The sequence below is a fragment of the Suncus etruscus genome, chromosome 17 (genome assembly GCF_024139225.1).
Source record: "Suncus etruscus isolate mSunEtr1 chromosome 17, mSunEtr1.pri.cur, whole genome shotgun sequence".
In the NCBI taxonomy this organism is placed as follows: domain Eukaryota; kingdom Metazoa; phylum Chordata; class Mammalia; order Eulipotyphla; family Soricidae; genus Suncus; species Suncus etruscus.
In genome coordinates, this window is record NC_064864.1 from 1,422,467 (window position 1) to 1,439,258 (window position 16,792).

Genomic DNA, 16,792 nt, shown 5'->3' on the forward strand with positions numbered 1-16,792 from the left:
TGCCACTTTCTCCTCTTCCAGTACAAGGTCTTGTCCAGAGCAATCAGCCCCAACTATCACTGTCCTAGTAGAACTTTCTCTAAGTGCACTCCCCACTCTCTGTGGTGATCATCCTAACCCTGGGCTGGGCCTCCTGAGCCTTGTCTCTCTCTATTGTCTCTGGATACCATACACCATTACTACCTCTTATTTTTCTTATAACCCACAAGAGTGAGATTATTCTGTCTATTCTTTTCCCTCATCAGAATAAGCTCCATGTCCATCCATGTATAGGCGAATTCCATGACTTCATTTTTCCTAATGGCTCCATAGTATTCCATTGTGTAATTACCCAGTTTTGTTTGTTATTTAAGCCATACCTGGCAGTGCTCAGGGCTTACTCTGGGCTCTGTACTCAGGAATCATTCCTAAGGTGGTGGGAACTGAACCCAAGTCGACAGTGCATAAGCCAAATGCTTACCCTTTGTACTATTCATCTAGAGGCTAGACCTTATAAGTAGTTTTATAAGTTTACTAACAGTTATACATTATAAAAATGAATTACGATCTTGCTCTCTCAAGTCTGTGTTCTCTCAAACACCTTCTCTGTCCTCACACCTCTACATTTCTTTCCATAAAAACAATTTTGTGAGGCCAGAGACATAGAGTGCAGTAGGTAGGGTATTTGCCTTGCACGCAAGTGACCAAACATTCTCCTGAAGTCCACCAGGAGTGATTCCTTAGTGCAGAGCCTTAGTAAATTCTGAACACAGCTGGGTCTGGTCCAAAACCAGTATTTTGCTTCACTAAATGTAAGTTACTAAGTTGTAAAATTATAGATGTTTCTATGCAGGCTCTATGTAAAGACCTTTTCTTTTTTCGGGGTGGGGTCGGGGTCCATGCCAGCCACGTTCACTCCTGATTATGCACTTAGGAATCACTCTTGGCAGTGCTCAGGGGACAGTATGGAAAGCCAGGGACCAACCCGAGTCAGTCATGTGCAAGGCAAGTGCCTTACCCACGGTACTATCTCTCCAGCCCCTAGACTTCACCTCTTTTGGTTTCTTTTGGGGTCATGCTCAGCAGTTCTCAGGGCTTACCTGGCTCTGCTCTCAGGAATAATTCCTGAAGGGGCTCAGGAGACTCCAAAATGTGCCCGGATTGCCATATGCAAGGGAAACACCCTCCCCACTGTACTATTGCTCTGGCCCTGACAATTCAATTCTTAATAATATACTCAGTTTCGGCTCTCATTTTCATTACACTGATGGACTTCATCATTCTCATTATGCTGGTGGACATCATATTAGTTAACATTTAGAGGACTACAATGAAACGCTTTAAATAAGACTGCTGCTCCTGGAGAGAAATCACAGACCTTCCTTTCATCTCTGTCATCTTTTTTATCTTTATCGTCGCCTGATTTTCTCCGTTTGGGTTTTGGCTCATCGGTTTCATCATCTCTTTCTTCTTTTTTATCTTTCCTTTCATCTTTTTTGCTTTTCTTTTCCTTTTCTTTTTTGTCCTCTTTCTCAGGAAGAGATAGTAAGGATTTATATATTCTGACGCCAAAATCTCTTTGAAGCATTTCATTGAAAAGTTCTGCAAACAATGAAACCTATAAAAAGAAAACAGAAATCCAGTCGCTTTAATAGAAATTGTGCTTGCTTATTTTGGGATCAGATGCAAAGTTAATTTGTAAGAAATAGGGAACATGTAATAGATGTAGTTAGCGGGAGAAATTTGTGGGAAAATTCAGACTGTTTCCCCCAAAAACAATATTCGAAAGAAGAACAAAAAGCAACGGGAAAGAGAGTAATAAAAGAGGCATCCACGTTTTCAAAACGCATGAGCCCATGCAACGTGGTGGCCTAATTCTGACTGCACCCCAAACCCAAAGTCTCACCTCGAAGGAGTGCTCCTTGTTGTCCTCCAACCTGTAGTCCAGCAGGACACTCAGGGACATGATGCTGCAGTCGAACTTGCCGCTCTTGGCCGCCCAGTTGGGGTGTACGACGATGGCCGGCTCATCCGGCAACACGTATCTACGTTCCCGGCGCTGCCGTTCCATTTCCTCTTGCCGTTTCCTTTCTTCTTCCTACGTCAAAAAAAAAAAAAAAAAAAAAAAAGAGATGGTTATGGCTATTAGGTACATTAAGTAATACATCAAATACTTATGATGTAAATCAAAACTGGCAAAAAACCTCACAACTTCTCATGGTGACTATGCTGATGAGATAAAAGAGAAAGCTAAAGGGGCCGGAGAGATAGCATGGAGATAAGGCGTTTGCCTTGCATGCAGAAGGTCCGTGGTTCGAATCCCGGCATCCCATATGGTCCTCCGTGCCTGCCAGGAGCGATTTCTGAGCATAGAGCCAGGAGTAATCCCTGAGCGCTGCTGGGTGTGACCCAAAAAGAAAACTAAAATATACTCGAAGGATAGCAGCTTCTTTGGTTGGTTGGCTTGGGGGGGGGGGGGGCGCAGGCACATAGGGGAATCTAGCTGTGCCCAGGGACCAGTCAGAATCAAATGGGCCACTGAGCATCAAACCCAGTCTGGCCCATGCAAGGAAACCTCCCTGCCTCCTTCCCCCGGATGGCAGCTTTTCTGGCTCCCAACAGTCTTCGCTGCAGACGGGCGGAGAGGTTCCTCCTAAGCAGCATTTGGGAGGCTCAGGAGCCTCTCGCTCATAGCCAGGAAGATCTTTTGACGCAATGGCCCAAAGAAGTGGTGTGGTGGCACCAGGCGCCACCTGAGTCACCGTGGGGTCCTGTGGTGGAAGCGGGGTGAAGGGGATCACAGCAAGGTTGGTAATGAGCAAGGTGATGCCAGTTCTCCTGCCCCCGCTTTTCTTTCAGGTTTCCAGCACAAGAAACAGTCTTCATAGGAGGGCGGCATGGGGCGAAGGCACGGAACCCACGAGTGAGTCAGAGGGCTGGACAGAGGCTCTACCTCTACATCCAGTGCTAATGGCTACTGAGAACCACCAGGTGTAGCCCTGGGAGCCGCAGCACCACATCCTTGGGTGGGAGCACTGTCAGACCCCCACAGTGGAGCCACAAATCCCTGCAAGTGACCATTAAGGAGACAGGGAGGAACCTACAAACGGATTAGTGTAGGGCATTGGAGAAATCAACAGTGGTAGCAGTTGTCTAAGTACTCCTGATTTTCCACATCAAACAAAACACAATCCAGATATCCAAACACATTCACAACATAGTAAACTGATAAAGAATCCCCACAAACCCACAATACCGAGGCGTATGTGGGAAAGACACAAAAGCCAAATAATCCACATGCTATACCGATTGGACTCAAAAGCAGAAGGAAGTAAAGGTGGTAAATACTGAGGTCGAAGAACTCCAGAACAGAAAAGAATCACAAAACAGACAATTGCCATGCGGGAAGTGCAGCAGGTCCCCCTGAAAATCTAAGAATGCGGGGCCGGAGAGATAGCATGGAGGTAAGGTGTTTGCCTTGCATGCAGAAGGATGGTGGTTCGAATCCCGGCATCCGTGTTGTCCTCTGTGCTTGCCAGGGGCGCTTTTTTTTTTTTTTGGTTTTTGGGTCACACCCGGCGTTGCTCAGGGGTTACTCCTGGCTGTCTGCTCAGAAATAGCTCCTGGCAGGCATGGGGGACCGGGATTCGAACCAACCACCTTTGGTCCTGGATTGGCTGCTTGCAAGGCAAACGCTGCTGTGCTATCTCTCTGGGCCCCAGGGGCGATTTCTGAGCATAGAGCCAGGCAGGAGTAGCCCCTGAGCACTGCCGGATGTGACCCAAAAACAAAAACAAAAAACAAAAAACAAAAAACAAAAAAAAGAAAAGAAAATCTAAGAACGGTTGGGACTGGAGCATAGCACAGTGGGCTCTTGCCTTGCACGGGGCCGACCTAGGTTTGATCCTCCGCACCCTATAAGGTCCCAGAGCCTGCCAGGAGGGATTTCTGAGTGTAGAGCCAGGTGTAACCCCTGAGATTCACCAGCTGTTACCCCAAAACCAAACCAAACACCTAAAGAAAAAACTGTTAAGAATAGTCACGAACATGGTTAAAGAACCTGCTTCTGACTTGCACTCAAGCCCTGGTGTTGCCACATGCACGAAGCAAACTCCGCACAAGTCTCTGTGCACAGGAGTCCTGGTGCCAGAGGCCATCAATTATCTCAAGCCACTTTCAACCACACTGATGTAGAGGACTTTGAGCCCCTGGGGAGCACAAGGACTGAGTGAACGGCCACATCACAACATCGTCAGAAATCCATAGTTCCTGGGGCTGGAGAGATAGCATGGAGGTAAGGCATTTGCCTTTCATGCAGAAGGATGGTGGTTCGAATCCCAGCACCCCATATGGTCCCCTGTGCCTGCCAGTGGCGATTTCTGAGCATGGAGCCAGGAATAACCCGAGTGCTGCCAGGTGTGACCCCCACCCAAAAAAAATCCATGGTTCCCCCAACCCACCAAGGGGTGAGTCCTGAGCAGAGCCAAGTGTGGTCCAAAACAAGATGTGTGTGTTGATTCTTTATTTTATTTTATTTATTTATTTTGGTTTTTGGGCCACACCCGGCGTTGCTCAGGAGTAACTCCTGGCTGTCTGCTCAGAAATAACTCCTGACAGGCACGGGGGACCATATGGGACACCGGAATTCGAACCAACCACCTTTGGTCCTGGATCAGCAAACTCCGCTGTGCTATCTCTCCGGGCCCAGATTCTTTATTTTATAGATAATATAAAAATTGTCTTTGTTGGGGGATGGAGAAATAACATAGCAGTAGGTGTTTGCCTTGCACGCAGCTGACCCAGGATGGACCCCAGTTGGATTCCCAGCACCCATATGGTCCCCCAAGCCTGCCTGTCAGGAGTGATTTCTGAGTGCAGAGCCAGGAGTAGCCCTGAACGCCACCACGTGTGGGCCAACCTCCCCCCAAAAAACCCTGTTCCTTAATGTTTAACACACAAGAAATTCCTACAAAACAATCATATTTAAGGATCGTAGGATGTACTACACCTCTTTATCATCTTCAGATTTCCTCTCATCCTCCTCTTCCTCTTCCTTTTCAGATTTCTCCAGCTCCTTCTGTTCCTCTTTTTGCTCTTCCACTTTAAGCTGCTTCGTCAATCGAGCTATTAACTGGGACTTTAATCCTTTGGAACTAAGAGCTCGACTTTCCAATTCTTTACGAAGATCGTTTACCTGAAAAAAAGAAAAAAGAGCACGGCAATAGAGAAAAGAGGAACATACTGAAAGAGGAGATGACGGTCTTGCATCTGATTTCTTTGTAACTACTTGGCTTAAGCACCAGGGTTCACAGAGCAGCTGTTTCTCCTCGTCAATGTTCCAACCAACACCAACCTCACCATCAGCCTTAACAGTCCCCCACCATTTTCCCCAGTGTCCCACCCACCCTTCAGCACAAAACAATTTACTGGCATTTTATATTGCTTGTTACAACTAAATGGTAATGAAATTGCTGAAAAAAAAAAATAAAAAACAGCTTCAGTGGGAGAATATGGAACACAGAAGCTCAGTGAGCCAAACAGTGACACAGAGGCTCACCTAGTACCAACCACTCTTAAGACGACTTTGAATGACACCCTTGAAAAATGTAACAATGGGGGCGCTGGAGTTAAGACGACTTTGAATGACACCCTTGAAAAATGTAACAATGGGGGCGCTGGAGAGATAGCACAGAGACATTTGCCTTGCAAGCAGCCAATTCAGGACCTAGGATGGTTGGTTTGAATCCCGGCGCCCCATATGGTCTCCCATGCCTGCCAGGAGCTGTTTCTGAGCAGATGGCCAGGAGTGACCCCTGAGCACCGCCGGGTGTGGCCCCAAAACAAAACAATGTAACAATGATTAAAATTAACCTATATGGGGGCCAGAGTGAGAGCATAGTGGTTAGGGCATTTGCCTTGCATGTGGCCTACCCAGGTTTCAGCCCCAGGATCCCATATGGTTGAGGGGATCATTTACCTGAAAAAAAAAAAAAAAAAAAAAAAAAAAGCACAGCAATATAGGAAAAACAGTACAGTGACTACAAAGGATAAAATATCTTAAGGCGGGGGGGGGGGGGGGGAAGCCTGTCACAAGTAACTTCTGAACGCAGAGCTGGGAGTAACCCTCGAGTACCAGTGTGACCCCAAAACCAAGAAATAAAATAAAATAAATAAAATAACTTTGACCCTATTGCACCTGAATTTTACTTTTTTGTTGCTTTTTTCGTTGTGGTTGGTTTTGGGCCACAACTGGGTCAGCTCAGGGATATTCCAGGCTCTGCGCTCAGAAATCGCTCCTGGCTTGGGGGACCAAATATGACGCCAGGGGATCGGAACCACGGTCCATCCTAGGTCAGCCGCGTGCAAGGCAAACACCCTACTGTTGTGCCACCACCCTAGCCCTCGCCCTCAAGTTTGATTTGATACCGTTCTGCCTATAAAACGCCTGCAAAATGCCAACTATAAAAAAAGTCTATTATGGAACCCTTTCCCCGTTTCTTTCTGGGCAACTCCTAGCAATACTCCAGCTGTGGGCTTTCTCCTGGCTATGCACTCAGGAAATCACTCCAGGTGGTACTCAGGGGGTCCATCCATATAGGATGCTGGGGATGGAACCTGGGTTAGCCAAATACAAAGCAAGCACTATGTCACTCCAGCCTACATTCTAATACGTCTCAAGATCTGTTAAGTTCGTGCTCATGTACCAAAAGAAAAAAAATAGTACGCTGACTAGAAAGGATAAAATATTTAAAAGGAGTAATTACACGGGAAACATTAATATTAATTTTTTTCCCCAGATTTGTCCTCTCGTGCCTTTAAGAGCCAGCCCAATGCTCAGGAAGGCCCTCCTAAACTGAGAGGAAGATTACTGTATGTCCCACTGACTTCCTGCAGCTTGAGCTGAGCATAGCAGCAGGAAAAACACAGGCTGGGACAAGAAATATTAATTTTAAAAGGGACAAATGAGTGTATTGTTTACAACATTAGAACCAACCATCGAATTATCAAAACTATATGAAAAAGGGTGGGGAAAACTTTTAGATTGTTTATGTGGTAAGTTTGAATATTTTTTCTGCTGTCTTTTTAAATATAGACCATTTTTTGAATGAACACATCTTACAGTATCAAGTCACATAGTTTTATTATTCAGAAACAGGGACCAAACCCCAGTCTTCAAATATAAAGGCAAGTACTCTACCAAAAATTCACAAGAAATAAAAATCTTGGGCCAGAGAGATAGCATGGAGGTAGGGCGTTTGTTTGCCTTGCATGCAGAAGGCTGGTGGTTCAAGTCTTGGCATCCCATATGGTCCCCCGAGCCTGCCAGGAGTGATTTCTGAGCGTAGAGCCAGGAGGAACCCCTGAATACTGCCAGGTGTGACCCAAAAAACAAAAACAAACAAACAAAAAGAACCCCCCCCAAGAAAAACAGAAATAAAAAACTTAAAACAAGGAACTAAATAACAGCTATCAGTTACAGTTTCATTTTCCCATGTTTCCTCTTTATCCTTGAATTTAAATTATTTCAATACAAAAATTAACATGCCAGGTCAGTTTACAAGCCAGAAAAAATACTGTTCACACCAAATATATGTTCACCCTTATTTACTACACTCGACAGATATGGAAATGATTTTAATTAAACCACCTTTATTATACAGTTAAATATGTCTTTTTTTTTTTTTTTTTTTGGTTTTTCGGTCACACCCGGCAGTGCTCAGGGGTTATTCCTGGCTCCAGGCTCAGAAATTGCTCCTGGCAGGCACGGGGGACCAGATGGGGTGCCCGGATTCGAACCGATGACCTCCTGCATGAAAGGCAAACGCCTTACCTCCATGCTATCTCTCCGGCCCCCAGTTAAATATGTCTTATATAGGGCCCGAAGAGATAGCACAGCGGTGTTTGCCTCGCAAGCAGCCGATCCAGGACCAAAGGTGGTTGGTTCGAATCCCGGTGTCCCATATGGTCCCCCGAGCCTGTCAGGAGCTATTTCTGAGCAGACAGCCAGGGGTAACCCAAGCACTGCCGGGTGTGGCCCAAAAACAAACAAACAAACAAAGTCTTATATAAATCATATAATATTGGCGGAGGAAAGATATAAACACATGTATTATATATGCAAAATGTTTGTGTTTGGGTTCGGTTTATTTTCTGAGTCATACCTGGCAATGCTCAGAGATTATTCCTGGCTGTACTTAGGACACTGCACAGTGCTGGGGATGGAAAGGGGCTGGCCACATGTAAGGCCGGAGCCTAGTCAGCCATACTCTCTCCAACCAGCCTAAGAAGTAGCAGCTTGAACAACCATTATTTGAAAAAAAGTTGTGCTACTGTCTAGTCTTTTTGAGAGATTTCACAGCAAGCATCACCCCACTGCAAAGTTACCTTCATTGACTTAGGATCAAGTTTAGACCAGTGGGTTGGAGTAGAAATTTCTTTAGCTTCACCATCATCCTTTTCTTCTTCATCCTGATATACAAAGAATGTCATTAGCAATGTGAAATCTAAAAATCAAAGTAATTTATTCTTAAAAGTCTGTTGCTGATCTGTGCAAGGTCACAAATGTTTCAGATTGTCTTCTCCTAAAGTTATTTAAGCAAGTCCACGTACATACATTCTACCACTTTTAACTGATCACAAAGACATTCATCAGCCAATCAAAGCCAGATCTGTGAAACACAAAAGGGTGATAAATCACGACACAAAGGATATCAGGGATGCACAAACACTGCCGGTCTCCACTAACCACACAGTGTGTGATCTCGCCCCAATTTTCGATCCACCCAAGGGGAAGACTGATTTAGTCAGACAATTCAAATGTACCAAAGATGATGCCACAGAGCCCGACATTTCAAATGCTCAGACTTGTGGTGGTCCAATTTCAAATATCCATGACTAGAACTGATGACCGTGAAAGAGAAAATTTTTGACATTTTAGAAAATGGCAAAATGTTTAAGAGTATGGCTTAATACTGACTCTTGCTCAACAACTGGTCCCAGATTCCAGCAACTAGACCTATGATAAAAAATAAACTTCTGTGCACTTTAAGCACTGTTTCCTTTGAGGTCTCAAAACTCTTCAAAGTCAGCGTAACAGATTTTTTTTTTTTTCCGAGAAAAGAACATGCCACTACACTGCTGAAAGCTGGATTACCAGTCGCTGCTACCAGCTATGTTCCTGTGCGTGTGTGTGCGATGTAGCGTGTGTGTGCTCTGTGCCTGTGAGAAGCGGAAATAGAAAAAGGGATTAGCGTTCAGTGCCTGTTCTCCATCAGCCTCCTTGCGTTCACCCTGAAGCTTCTCGACCAGCTGCTGCTTGTATCCTCGGGAGAGGCTTTCCCACTCTGAGCGGGTGGGAAGGCAATGCCAAACATCCGGGAAAAATAAAACCACTGTCTCCACATGAGCTGGAACTGTACGCCCCTTGTGGGTCTCCTCAGGGCGATGGTAGCGAATCTCTGCAAAACGGTACCTGTTGCAAGGGAAGAAGCATGTTGGAAAAAAAATTCTAAAATACACTGTAAAGACCCTAGTTCACTTGTAGCACATCAAGTAAAGAAATTTGGCTGCAAGAACTTGAGGTTGGTCTAAAGAAAAAAAAATTACAGAAGCCATAGTTCCTCTTTCGGTACATTTGTACAATACTTATGGTGGAAGAAGAGCGAGTTCCCCAAAGCATGTTCAAGTTGGATTACAGAGCTACCCACATTTTAGAGAATACCTGAAGGAGCAGGATAGCTGTTCAGATTTCATGTGCTAAAAAAGAATATTCTCAATTAAGTCACAGAAGTATACTGAGATCACAGGACAAGTAAGCCTCAAGAGAAAATATGGCTGAACAAAAACCACCAGCAACTACAGCATTTTACAACAAAAGAATCATAATGGAATGAAGTTCTCTGGACGATCTTCTCCAGCTATGTGTGAAATGAAAAATATTTTCAACATACATCCAGCTTCCAAGTACAGCATGACAAAACATGTGAGTTTTCGATTGATCTTGATTAGTTTTTAATCCTTTCTCCCCCAAAACATTTTGGCACCAAATAGCTTTTTTCTTTTTTAAAGGCTACAAGTGGGGATTTTCCTTTGAGGTTACCTGCATGGACTTGGGTTGTGGGGGAGAAGTATGACCAATAGGAACATCTATGTAAACTACTTAGGAAAAATGATCGGAATCAAGAATCAGCGGTACTTACCATTGCGTGCACACACTTAGGTCAATGCCTGTCAGGGCCTTACAACAACGAATAGCGGTCTTAATCAACACTGACGGGTCTTTTTCTGGATCCGGTCCGTCTAACGAAGGAGACCAGTGGCCTCCAATGGCCATGGCTTCGTCCTTGCCTTTCATTCCCACTAGAAACTAATTCAAAAACAAGAATCATTCACACCTTTTACACAACACGTCAAATCGCAAAGGAAATGCAGGAGAAGGAAAGGTACAAACCTTTCCAATATCACTTTACTACCTCTCGCATCTGTCAGTCAAGGAAGAGTTCAGTTCCTCATGTTTCCACACTGCATTTCAGCAATGGAATAGGATTTACACATCATAACTCAACCTTCTAAATATTTCTTCAGACCATCATTTTTTTAAAGAAGCTAAAACTCAAACCTTAAGGTCCTCCAAAGATAATTCTAAATCCATTACCATTATCATTAAAATGTTACTATGCTGTGAATATAAAGTATTCAAATGAATTTTAACTGAGTGACATTCAAGATAAAGCTATTAACTGTGATGAAAAGATAAAACCATTAAATCCCGAGTGCTTAAAGATAAAACTTAGTGACTACTAAGGTAATTGAGATTACAGTTTTTTTTTTTTTTTTGATTTTTGGGCCACACCCGTTTGACGCTCAGGGGTTACTCCTGGCTATGCGCTCAGAAATCGCTCCTGGCTTGGGGGGACCATATGGGACACCGGGGGATCGAACTGCGGTCCGTCCTACGCTATCGCTTGCAAGGCAGACACCTTAACTCTAGCGCCACCTTCCCGGCCCCTGAGATTACAGTTTTAAAGCTTAATTTTACCTTAACAAGTCTAGCAGGATGCTGAAATCCATCTCGAAGTTCTTGTGGGTCTTCAGCAAGAGCGCATGATTTATGATATAAATCTTCCATACTAGGGCTAGCCATCAGCATTACCTATTATAGTCAAATAATTCAATCCTGTCAAAAGTCTAAAGTAATGTAAAAAAATGAGAACACTACTAATTATCCTTACATATTAGACAGCCAAACAATTGTTTCTCCTTATTAAAATGGAAAGAGCCAGAAAAATAGCTCAAAGTAGTGGAATATATATGTTCCTCATGTGGAACTCTGGATTTAATTCCTGGTACCATATAGTCCCTAAGTCCAGTGATGGGAGTAACCCAGTTAAAAGAGAAATGGTCTTGGATACCTTACCAATTTACTCTAGATATCTTCTATTTTTAACTCAACAAGAGAAGCTTTGCATTATTTGTGAGGTGTGAGTCTGGACTGAACCAGCCTCAAGGCAATGCAAAACCATATCCCTGACCTATGGGATGCTATTTTTGACCAATTTGGTGGGGGCGGTTTGAGAGGGTCACACTCAATAATGCCCAGAGATTGTTAACCACTGACTGGCTCTGCACACAGAATCATTCCTGGAGGTGCTCGGGACTATATAGGATGCCAGACAAGAAACCCAGGTCAGCCGCTTGCAAGGCAAGCGATCTACCTCCTGTGCTATCACTCTGGCACTGACCCATTTTTAAAATAGCAGAAAGTTACTGATTATAAGCAAGACTAGTACTAATGTTAGTCTGGAATCCTAAGATACTCTGCATTTTTAACTTTAACTTGAGCTAACTGAAATAATGTATAACAGTCTAAAATACTTTTATTTAGATCAATTTCATAATCACAGTTCTGTGACATTTAGAATATTTAAAGTACCTTAATTTTTTTTTACATCTTATGAGGCAAAACAAAGACTAAAATCAAGTAACAGAATCGGGAAGACAAAAATTAAACATACTCAGGGCTTAACCCTATCAAACATTCTAAACTCCATATTTAAAGTAACTACCCAGGAGCCAAGGAAACAGATCAAGGAAACAGGGCTGGGAGTACTTGCGTTGTGTCTATAAGTCCTTACTTAGCTTTATCACTGAGCCACAGCCCCCAGCAACACTGGGGCCCATCCCCCAAAGAAAAACCGCCCAGAAACTGTAGCTACACATCACGATGGAATACAAACCTTTGCACTGTATAAGTGGTCAGCATCTGGTGGATCGAGAACAGCCAGATTTTTTTCTAAAGATTCTACTTCTCTGTGCATGACATAGAAATTGCAGTAATTTCCCAGTTGAAATGGTCTTGACAAAGGGAAAGCATCCACCCATGTAAACTGAGCATCAAAAAAGTCACTAGGTATATATAAATTCTGATAACGACGCCTTAGTTCCATCATGTCACAACTAGGACTGAAAAACATAGAAAAGTAGTGAATAAGCTGCAGGAATCCTGAAAAGCATGCCTTTCTGCCAGTGCAACACTAACATGACCTGGTTCAAAGTCATGACACAATAATTGAGCATTATTGTATTAATAGCTGAGCAATTTTATAAGCTCTACAGAGGTTTATCAAATTACTTTCCATGTTATACCGGAAACTTTGACTAATAACTGGTATCTAACTAAGCACCGTAGTTTCTGAAGCATTTTATGTGTACCTTAAAACTTTTTACAGAAGACTCCTTGAAATAATTTCAACCACAGATCCAGAGACGATAGGAACAAAAGCTAAGTGTCCGTTTTTGTTTTTTTTTTGGTTTTTGGTTTTTGGGCCACACCCGGCAGTGCTCAGGGGTTACTCCTGGCTGTCTGCTCAGAAATAGCTCCTGGCAGGCACGGGGGACCATATGGGACACCGGGATTTGAACCAACCACCTTTGGTCCTGGATCGGCTGCTTGCAAGGCAAACGCCGCTGTGCTATCTCTCCGGGCCCTAAGTGTCCGTTTTTTTTTTTTTTTTTTTTTTTTTTGGTTTTTGGGCCACACCCGGTGACGCTCAGGGGTTACTCCTGGCTATGCGCTCAGAAGTCGCTCCTGGCTTGGGGGACCATATGGGACGCCGGGGGATCGAACCGCGGTCCGTCTCCTAGGCTAGCGCAGGTAAGGCAGGCACTTTACCTCGAGCGCCACCGCCCGGCCCCTAAGTGTCCGTTTTTTAAAAAATTATGGTTCACATGGAAACAAAGAACTGAATAGAAGTGAACTAGCATGCATACTCAAGTTACTGTAATAAAAATAGAAACTTTTATTCTAGATCACTTTTATTCAAAGCATAATGACATTAAAAATTAAATAAAATAGATATGTATGCAAAATTGTACCATTTTTTGATAATCCATACATTTATCCCTTTATGTTGAAGTCTAACATCCAAAACTGAAAAGGGGAATATGCACCTGCCTTTTAAATAAGCATACGTGTTCTCTAAAAGGATGATTCCTTTTGTCCTAAGAAATTGGGGTAGAGGGTAAGGCCGGAGCAATGGCGCAAGATGTACGGCGTCTGCCTTGCACATGCTTGCCTAGCACGGACCATGGTTCGATTCCCTCCCCCACCCACCCCCGGTCCCATATGGTCCCACAAGCCAGGAATGATTTCTGAGCACATAGCCAGAAGTAACCCCTGAGTGTCACTGGGTGTGGCCCCAAAAAACCACACACACAAAAAAAGAGATTTGAGTAGAGGTTGAGAAGTCAGTGGAAAAACACTTAATTGCCTCGCAAGTATAAAAAGTCTTGTGTTGGATACCTGGCAAGTCATGCACACAAAACAGTGTTTAGAAAGAAAATGAGGGCTTGAGAGGACAAACATGAAAGGTGATATAGGGGCTGGAGAGATAGCATAGAGGTAAGGCGTTTGTTTGCCTTGCATGAAAAAGGACAGTGGTTCGAATCCCAGCATCCCATCTGGTCCCCTGAGCCTGCCAGGAGCGATTTCTGAGCATAGAGCCAGGAGTAACCCTAGTGCTGCCAGGTGTGATCCAAAAAACCAAAACCAAAACCAAACAAAACAAAACCATGAAAGGTGATATAAAAGGTGCTGGCTATCCAATCTAACCTCTGAACACTTCAAATCCTGGCACCACACATGGCATCCTGAGCACAGGGCCAGATGTGGCCCTAAAAAAAACAAACAAAAAATTAAAAATATCAATATGGTAAGAGACCAAAAGTGATGACAAAAATGTAAGTGAGGTGAAAATTTAAGTATTCATTTCTTGTTTGGGGCCCACCACGGCTCGCATGTGGAGCTCACTCAGGTTATGTGCTCAGGGATCCCTCCTGGCAGTCTATAGGAGACCATGTGAGGTTCCAATTCAGGTCAGCTGCATGCAAGACAAGCCAATTACCGGTTACATCATGTCTCCAGCACCTATATTACAACTAGAAACAATCATAGAAACATGAGAAAACCATGTTTGATGGAGACAGTTGGGCCCATCCAGCGGTGCTCGGGTCTAGTCCTTGATTCTAGGCTCAGATGTGGCCCTTAGCAATGGTTGGGAATCTTATTCTGAGATGGCCATTTTAATCATTTTCATTTTCAGTGAGTTCCTTTACTGCTCTGAGAACTAAGAGAGCTAATGAAAAAACGACGACAATCTACATGGAAGGGAATGATTCCATTTATTTTCTATTTTGCCTACACCTGGATGTGTGCTGATCACGGCAAGCTCAAGAGTCCATACAGTGGGACCCGGAGAGATAGCACAGCGGCGTTTGCCTTGCAAGCAGCCGATCCAGGACCAAAGGTGGTTGGTTCGAATCCCGGTGTCCCATATGGTCCCCCGTGCCTGCCAGGAGCTATTTCTGAGCAGACAGCCAGGAGTAACCCCTGAGCACCGCTGGGTGTGGCCCGAAAACCAAAAAAAAAAAAAAAAAAGAGTCCATACAGTGAAGGGGATAAAACTGGGCTGGACATATACAAGGCGAGAGAGAGCCCCCCCTGCTGTACTACTTCTCCAGCCCTCTATTTGTTTTACTGTGTCAGGACACATTCCTGGGCCTCACATATATAAAGTACTTTATGTCCTAAATAAGTTAGATGCTACTTTTCCCAGAATAGCACCTAAAAAGCTAACAGTTAAGTTGAAGAACTGGGGTGAGAGCCCAAAGGGATAGTGCATAGGTATGGATAGCCCCACCCCATGTTTAGGGCCACACCCAACAGTCTGAGGAGACCATATGGGAGGGGCCAGGGATCCAACTTAGGTCAGTTTCAAGCAAGGCAGGCACCCTACCCACGGCACTTAGACCTTCAATTTATTTTTCTGTGCCAGAACATGTACCCAGGGCCTCACACACGCAAGGCAAGTACTCCAACAATTCATATTCTATATTACTCAGACGTTCTTCTTCTCAGAATAGCATCCAATTGGAAAGGACAGGGATGAGAGCTCAAAGGTGCAGTGCACGTATTTCTCAAGTAACCCTCAAGTTTGGATCTCAGGACCCCACCCGGACTAAGTCTTGATGAGTGAGGATGTCACCTCTCCGTCCCCCGAATATTTCCTTTTGTTTTCTTTTGTTCTACTGCCAATCTGTTTTCCTGCGTATTTTCCACCATTTTCTTTTCTTTCTGGACCATCCGCAGCAACGGTCAGAGTAACTCCTGGCTCTGTTGTCAGGAATGATGCCTGGTGGTGTTTGGGAGACCATATGGATGCTGAAGATTGAACCTGGGGTCACCACGTACAAGGAAAGCACCTTTAAAGCACCTCTTTAACTCTCTCTCCAGCCCTTTCTATACAATTGTAGGTGTCTGCGTTTTGTTTGCTTGTCTTGGGGCCACACCTGGCAGGACACAGGGGACCACATGGGATGCCTAGGATCAAAGCTGGGTAGGCTGAGTGAGTGCAAGGCAAGCGTCCTAACGGCTATGCGCCGCTCCCTACCCATGAGCACCAGTGCTTTTAGAGGGTTTTCCTCACCCTTGCAAGCAATGACTTACTTGCCAGCTTACATTTCTTTTTGTTTTTTTTTTTTTGGTTGTTTTTTTTTTTGGTTTTTGGGTCACACCCGGCGGTGCTCAGGGGTTACTCCTGGCTGTCTGCTCAGAAATAGCTCCTGGCAGGCACGGGGGACCATATGGGACACCGGGATTCGAACCAACCACCTTAGGTCCTGGATCAGCTGCTTGCAAGGCAAACGCCGCTGTGCTATCTCTCCGGGCCCCAGCTTACATTTCTGTCAATCAGTACATTTAGCTAATTGCTGAGTATCTAAAAATGCCACAGACTACATAAGTGCTTTAGATAAATGAATATGATCATATGGTACTCTTGCCAGTTAAAATTCAGAGATTCTTAATAACTTACCATGACTTCTAATTCCAAAGCCTAAATGCGCATTTAAGGGTGCAAACAGGTCTACGACTAAGATTAAGATTATTATTATATGTCTGTTCTATTATACCAGACTGCCACTAACTTTATTCTGTACTATAATACACGGGTACTTCATGTACTTAATAAAACCCTGGCACATCCTATCAAAATGACAAAATTCTACAAAATGGACGGCTCGAGAAGAACTTACCAATCTAAAGAAAATTTCGAAAACTGCACCGTGTAGCGAGGAACAACACGTCGGACTCTGCGAGGGGATCGTTCTCGCTCCCTCCGAGGAGATCGCTCCCGGGAACGTTTTCTCTGAGGCGACCGTTCTCTAGATCTACGCCTTTCTCTCTCCCTTTCACGACTTAAAGCAAAATTTTCTGCGATTACTAACACATCTGGCATCGTAGAAAATCTTTGGAAAA

General features: G+C 44.2%; 1 protein-coding gene and 2 non-coding genes across 4 annotated transcripts in view; all 3 read right to left on the reverse strand.

Moving 5' to 3' along the window:
- Nucleotides 1–16,792, reverse strand: part of CCAR1 (cell division cycle and apoptosis regulator 1) — a 56,582-nt gene that overhangs the window by 10,770 nt on the left and 29,020 nt on the right. For both annotated transcript variants that reach the window (XM_049790477.1, XM_049790476.1), the window contains exons 10-18: nt 16,570–16,731; nt 12,216–12,441; nt 11,018–11,131; nt 10,179–10,345; nt 9,241–9,451; nt 8,365–8,448; nt 4,988–5,173; nt 1,886–2,077; nt 1,358–1,597 (exon numbers count right to left, since the gene is read on the reverse strand). In XM_049790477.1, coding sequence (XP_049646434.1) covers nt 1,358–1,597; nt 1,886–2,077; nt 4,988–5,173; nt 8,365–8,448; nt 9,241–9,451; nt 10,179–10,345; nt 11,018–11,131; nt 12,216–12,441; nt 16,570–16,731 — 1,582 coding nt within the window. The remainder of the gene's footprint in view (nt 1–1,357; nt 1,598–1,885; nt 2,078–4,987; nt 5,174–8,364; nt 8,449–9,240; nt 9,452–10,178; nt 10,346–11,017; nt 11,132–12,215; nt 12,442–16,569; nt 16,732–16,792) is intronic.
- On the reverse strand, nt 6,778–6,916 carry LOC125995658 (small Cajal body-specific RNA 11). The gene has a single exon (XR_007491137.1). It is a non-coding gene; the product is annotated as a small Cajal body-specific RNA 11 (non-coding RNA).
- LOC125995665 (small nucleolar RNA SNORD98) lies at nt 10,476–10,541 on the reverse strand. The gene has a single exon (XR_007491144.1). It is a non-coding gene; the product is annotated as a small nucleolar RNA SNORD98 (small nucleolar RNA).